General features: G+C 31.4%; 1 protein-coding gene across 2 annotated transcripts in view; it reads right to left on the bottom strand.

Annotated features, from left to right (window-relative positions):
* Positions 1-6217, bottom strand: part of LOC105624349 (complexin) — a 98624-nt gene extending 92407 nt beyond the window's left edge. For both annotated transcript variants that reach the window (XM_012205709.1, XM_012205710.1), the window contains exon 1: positions 6163-6217. In XM_012205709.1, coding sequence (XP_012061099.1) covers positions 6163-6217 — 55 coding nt within the window. The remainder of the gene's footprint in view (positions 1-6162) is intronic.
* Between the last annotated feature and the right edge of the window lie 859 nt (positions 6218-7076).

Here is a 7076-nt window from a genome sequence, read left to right as displayed (position 1 = left end):
CTCCTCTCCTCCTCCTCCTCCTCTCTCTCCTCCTCCTCCTCTCCTCCTCCTCTCTCCTCCTCTCCTCCTCCTCTCCTCCTCCTCTCCTCCTCCTCTCTCTCTCTCTCTCTCTTTTCTTTGTTCCTTATTCTCAGAATATATAGCTTTGCTTAGAAAGTCTCACGAACCTTGCAACTTGTGAAACAAGGAGAAATGACTGAGAAACTAAGTTGCAACCAACATTTAGCATATATTTGAGAAGTATCAGAGAAATAATTCTTACGTAAACAGAAGCTTCAAGTACGATTTGCAAGTAAATCGTAGAGAAAATTATTCTTGCTTATAGTCCAGAATAACAGTTCTGGAAATTATGCATGATTCATCCGCTTAAACTTTCAAAGTTGAAATATTATGGACAAATATATCTCGAATTGAACGAGAAGGGACGATATTATTAGAGTTCGGTGCGACATTTTCCAACACATTTCGAAGAAATCTGGCTGACTTAAAGTGCCAATACATCATTATTACGATCCATTTTGCTGCAATGAGATGGAATCTCTTCATTCTTTACTCAAACTCAAGCTAGCACCATCCTTTTTAGATTATTCAGACAAAGGTCTCAATATACGGAATATTCCTGAATTCTACCACTATAGGAGATCTTAAAATAAATTACCTCATTTCAAGCCATGCCATAATACTACCGTGTCATAAGAACAGAAATCTCCCTACATATGTCTCACTCAGAATTGTCGAAAATAATAATAAATAATAATACCTTTTATAAATTATCTTCAGTAAATGATCTCGATATATCAGGATAGCTTCAAGAGTCTATGTATATAAAAGATTTTAATATTTTGTAATTCTTATGTAATATTGAACAAAGTATTTTTTAAATTATTCGGATAAAACCAAGCAGTTAATATTTTTATCGTCTACTAACTTCGAACCTGAAATAATGTTTTCTTAATGGAGCAAAGAATTTTCATTATTTTAAACTAAAAATAGTAGAAATAAGATATAAAATAATGTTAAAAGGTAGATGAGAGAAGGAGAAAAAGAGAGAGAACGTATTATCGGTGAATAGAGAAAGAAAAAGAGAAAAAGTTGATTAAATTTCCAAGCCTATCATATTCCTTACATTTCTTTTCTTATCCGCATTTTTGCTACGCTTATGAAACTAACTCGACCCTTCTAATGAAATTATGTAAAAGGTGGAAGAAAATACTCGTCGCATCGCGGCAGTGACTAGCTGTACTGCTGAACGTATAACGAGACAGCGCATCATAAAAAAGTATATTACTACAACAGATAAAGAAAAATCTTTATTGTTATAATCCATGGAAATATCTTCGTGAAAAAATATCAATCATTATAAAATCAATATTGCAAGAATTTACTCTTTTTTATTGTTTTAATTACTTGTTTTGTAATTCGCTCTGTTTATTTACATGCTCATTAAGATATTTTTATTACACTGAAAAAAAAAAATGTGTTCAACAACATTATCTTAATTGAAAATAATTTTGTTAATTCGATAACACCATTAATAAAATAAATACTTATGCTCTTGTTTTAATAAAATTTTATTTGTTTTATCAATAACTGTTGTTATAAACAAGATTATTTTCAATTAAAATAAATGCTATTGAAACAAGTTCATTTTTTTTCAGTATATATTATAGGTCTTTATATAATAACAACTTTGCTCGATGTTTTTACTTTTAACGTATAAAAAACTTTTGCTTTTGTGTTTTTTATATTTAACTATTATTACTAACCAATTTTATACGTAATCAATTTTATACGTAAGCAATAAAGTTGTTATTATTATTTCATTTGCTAAAACACGTATCAATCTTCTTCCACCCAACCTCCTATTCAAACAATCCTGCATGTTTCATATTTTTGTCCAATATGAATTTTTTTTGTTATAAAACGATTCACGACTCACACATTATCTGGACATTCTGATCTTTCTAAATAACGGTTGTTGTGTTCACGTGACCATTCACGCCGCGAGCCGTGGCCGATGGCCGTGGTAAGAGTGGTTGCAAACTGTTTCGAACTATCGACAGAAGTTTCCGCCTACCAGACGGGATTTAATTAAATATCGCTAAACGTAGCGGTCGTATGTAATGTGAAATCACTATAAATCGACTCGCATAGAAATACACGTAACTCGGCCGCAGCAACGGCGGCGAAAATTTCAATACACGCACGGAAAAAGCGATGTTTCAGACAGAACTTCCTCCTAGTAATGTACGTCTGATAAAAAGTTCGCAATATGAGAATTCCATCTCATCATATTTTTAGCATTAGTAATCGATGTCTCTATCATTAAAGAATAAATCATTCAATGAAAATTAAATAGAATGTCTTAAAAGTATCGCCCAATTCTTATTATAGATCCTTTTTTTAACTTGCCCAATGGTCGGATTACAAGAATTTCTCGATTAAGCAGCTGAAAATTATGGAATCTCGTCGCGTCATTGCTCTCGCGTCCAAATTTTCTATTTTTCCTTCTACTCCACGTAACGAAGTTATTTCTTATAAAATCCCCTATGAGGTTTTTTTTTTTTAACGAACCAAAAAAAACTGGAACGATCGATCGGTACGTCCAACCGCAAAAACGCAAGCACGAAATATATCGAGCTTTTTTGCTCGTTTCTCCGACAGATTGCGCCGCCATACGTTCCTCGTTTTCATTCCCCTATCATATGACAAATCGTTAGTCGAATATTACAAAACGAGATTTCAATTAAAGTAGATGCACTGTTGGATATCTTGAAACAGTGATGATTGGTTAATAATTTTGTCGAATAAAAGTTTTTCATTATTAAAGTAAACGATATCGCAGTAAAAAATTTAAAATTTGTCTGATGATATGAAACATAGATATATAAAAGCAATATTTTTTCATTTAATGAAACTCAATCATATTAACTAACAAATCTTTAAACGTTTATTCATTTAATCGACGGTGGCACATTTGCTCCCGCATTTTATCAATAATATTCTACATTTAACGAATAATTTGCAAATGCAGGAACGTCAAATATTTAATTACTAAATTGACTTGTATTATATATTGACACGTTACTTAAAATTCTGATGTTATTGTAGAAAATATTGCGATGCAAATTACTTTATGTCAGTTTCACCATTTCCCCGCAATTTTCCAATTTTAAATATCTAGAGAAATAAATCTTGAATTCCAACTGAAATTTATTAATAAAAAATACACGCATACATTTTTGAGTTGTGGACATGAAAAATTTATTTAGAGAATGTTCAATTTTAAAAGTCAAGCACATTTATTTCCATCAAATGTTCACTTGAAAATTCTGCAATGTGTAATTATACTCTTAGTGAAATCGCTCGATACAATCGATATTGGTCCGACTTTTAGGAGTAATTGTATCACAACTGTTGTATTGCAACAAGTATATCGCGCGTGAGGAAATCGTTAACGACGAGCGAAAGTTCCGCAATTAAGGTATCCTGTCTCGTACGAGTGTGTGACATCATTATGTTAATTATCTCAGGCAACTGTGTAATTGTATCTGGGACATAAATTACGATCTCTGTATGCTGTACGCGGTCGAAATTATTCGGAAAATTTCTGCCGAATTGCGACATTACACAATACGGTTTGTATACGTTGTTCCTCGAGGTCTTTTCGGTCTTTCGATTTTCAACGATCGCAATCCGCATTATTTTTAAAAAGGGATTTCTGTTGACATCAAAGATGAGGGACAGCCGTATTATCACGATGATTCGTCGATATAAATACCCATGTTATCTCCTCGAATAAATCACGAAGCGCATAATTAATTGAGGTAATTGTCTGTCATATCGCGATAACGTCGAATAGTTCAGTTTATTGATTAAATGGTAATGTCCATAATAAACACCTTTAATTCAAGTAATGGTACTTGTTAAAGTTCGATAATATATGTCGCACTATCGTATTAAGTATTTGTTCAAATAATGTTGAGAATTAAAAAGTTAGGCAAGTTAATTAAATCAATAAATCATGGAAACAAAAACAATTATGTGAAAAACAATTATTTAATCTTATCCTATGTTTTTATTAAAAAAAGTCTCATGATTCATCTATCTCTTTTTTATTTTGGCATTTCATCAACTCATCGTAGTTAGGTTTTCGATACCATAGGCCGCGGTCGATCGATTAGAGGGATGTCAATTAACCTCCGTAGGCAACGAAAAAGCTGCTGGAGTTTCGGAGTAAAGGACAGAAGAGGAAAGAGAAACGAGACACTCACCCAAACTTCTAAATGCAGCTCAGTTTGGAAAACCGTTGTGGGCTTTTATTGAACCTGGCTTCTGCAATTGGTCTGGGTTGCCGATTTCTTCTCTTCCACTATTATATTCATTTCTAATTTCCCTTTTAATCATAGTCACGTTCGTTCACGATTCGTTTTGATTTTTATATTTATTTATAATTCTTATACATAGATATTTTGTTTAGCTCAATATATATATATATATATATGTAGTTTTTATATACATAGATTTCAAAAAGAATATATATACATTAATTCGGCACATTTGCATATTAAAATCTCCTACAAAAATTTTATATTGCAGTTTGCCTATCAACTTTGTTAAGCATTTCGAAGGAACAAGAGAAAGTTTTCCCGAAACATTGTATAAAATAACAAAGAGGAAGTTTACTGTTCTACATCATATCCATCTATTCTATTTTATAAAACTATTCTCCCCGTCTCTCAAATGGACGAAGAATTCAAAGTAGATGTCGAGTTCGCGATTTGTAAGGAAGGTCCCATTTCCCCCGCTTTTCCCATTATGGATTCCCCGCGACACGCTTCCCCGCTTCGTCGCACACGAAAGCTGAAACTTTCGCTTAATGACAGAAGTTTTATTGCCGGCCATCGTTCAATCCGCCGACATCCTAGAAGCGAACGAACGAACGAACAGGGCATCGCGGTTTGTCTCTACAGGTACGTCTCTCTATCATTTTCAACTAATTTCTAATCGCAATTGCGGTCAAAATTTGAAAACATTAACGTTTCATATTAACAAAAAATAATAACCAGTTATGCTCACGTTGTAAATTGTTGTATATACTCTTTGTTACAAAGAGAGAAAAAAAGAAGAAACAATATTTATACTGAATATCTCTGCATTATGTATTGTATTCCATTTTGTAATTGAAATTTTGCTTCCTTTATCATAATCCTTCATTATTATCTCTTGCAAGACTTGATTTCTAAAAGTAATATATTTTGAAAAGCTCTGTATTAATTATGCATTCGTTGAAAATGCTCTAAGGGTGTTACAACGGGAAAATTAATCGTATAGAGAATTTCCGAAACATTATGTTTCGTCGTAATAGCTCCAATACAACGATAAACACGAACAAGACTCCGAAGGCTATGTGCATGTATGGAAAGATAGCGCAATTTTACTGCAGATGCTCGTGGCTATAATAGCTGCAAGGACTGCCATAGTAGTTGCATGCTGATCCATCCAGTTTTATGATAATTGCATAAGCAAAACGTGCTGATACACGACGTGCCAGGCATAACATGTTCAAAATATTGCACTTTCAGTCTTAAAGATTTTTAACTACTCGATTATCTCATATATTTATTTATGAATGAATACTGTCATTTATAGTAGTTAGAAGCTAAATGAACAGCTCTTACAATAATTTTAATATTTGAGTTTTTATCTTTTTTTTCAAGAAAGATAAATTGAATACCTCATGTCAAAATAATCGAGTGGTGTAATGTTCCGCTCGGAGTCTATCCAAGATGGCGGCAAACAAATTTGCAACGAGTCACGTCTCGCTGAAACTGGCGTGGATAGAAAGGAATTCCGAGAAGTCTTTAAAGCGTTTCCTTTTACAGTTACGATTGAATTTTATCGTAAAAGCGGCGTTCGTGATCGCGATAAAACGTTTAGCCTGAGATATTCGCGTTTCCAGATTTTTACAGACACATTGAAGATCACAGTTTATTTTTCTCTTTTATTTACATTTAATATGCTGACACAGACATGAAAGATATGAAAGATGTCATGAAATAATTCGAATTACTGAGGTAAAAAATAAATTAGCTAATTAACTGTCAAAAGAAAATATAATTTGAAATACAATCGAAAAAAACATTCTTTAAAATCACGTACCTTTAACCGCATTGAGCTTGTTTCCGACCATCTGCTTCGCCACAAACGCAGCCATTTTGTTACTTTGTAGTTTTTCACACCGCTATCAAAGTCACAGAAACCTGTAAACAAAGATTGAAACTTGTTATTTCATGTTTTCAATCTTCTAATTGATGTTTTATATATTGATGTTTTATATTTCATGCGTTGATTATTTATGTTAATTAATTATTTATTATTTACACTTCTATTCTGTGGACTTGTATCTGATAAAAGATCAGTAATATACATTATTCTTGTGTGCAATTGATTTATCTGTTATAAAAGAACAATCTTCGTAGAGTAATAACTTTATTTTATAAATACGTAATTTTTTTGGTTATAATTTTCTTTTATCATTGCATATAGTAAAATAATTACCGCTTATTATTAAATTTTTTTTTTTAGAGTGAATTATACAAATGAGCAAATTATGTTCCTCGTTTATTAATTAGGTTATTTTTAATCTTTTACTTATAAATCTTTTTATCTTACTTAAATTTAATTTTATTTAATCTTTTTTTTTATGAATGTTACATTTCTTTTAATAAACTATTTCTTTAATTTATCAGTAGTAATCGAGAATTTGTCTCTATGAATAACTTATTTTACTTAATATTTAAATAAATAAGATCCTTATTTTTATAATTCTCTTTTATTTTTCATTATATATAAATCTGAATTTTTATTTTTTTTATCAATTCCTTTAAGTAATTATTTAATAATTACTTAAATCATGCTCTGATACATTTTTGGCTTTTTTTTAAACCTGAAATCTGCAAGCAATTTACCATTTAAATTATCGAGATAGTTATGAAAAATGTAATACTTTTCTATAATACGTATACATATTTCCGTTTCTAACTTTGTGCTACAGCGTTGAAATAAAACGCTTC

The sequence above is a fragment of the Atta cephalotes genome (genome assembly GCF_000143395.1).
Source record: "Atta cephalotes unplaced genomic scaffold scaffold00076, whole genome shotgun sequence".
Classification (NCBI taxonomy): domain Eukaryota; kingdom Metazoa; phylum Arthropoda; class Insecta; order Hymenoptera; family Formicidae; genus Atta; species Atta cephalotes.
Note: the sequence above shows the minus strand (reverse complement) of the source record. Positions and strands in the feature narration are given on the sequence as shown.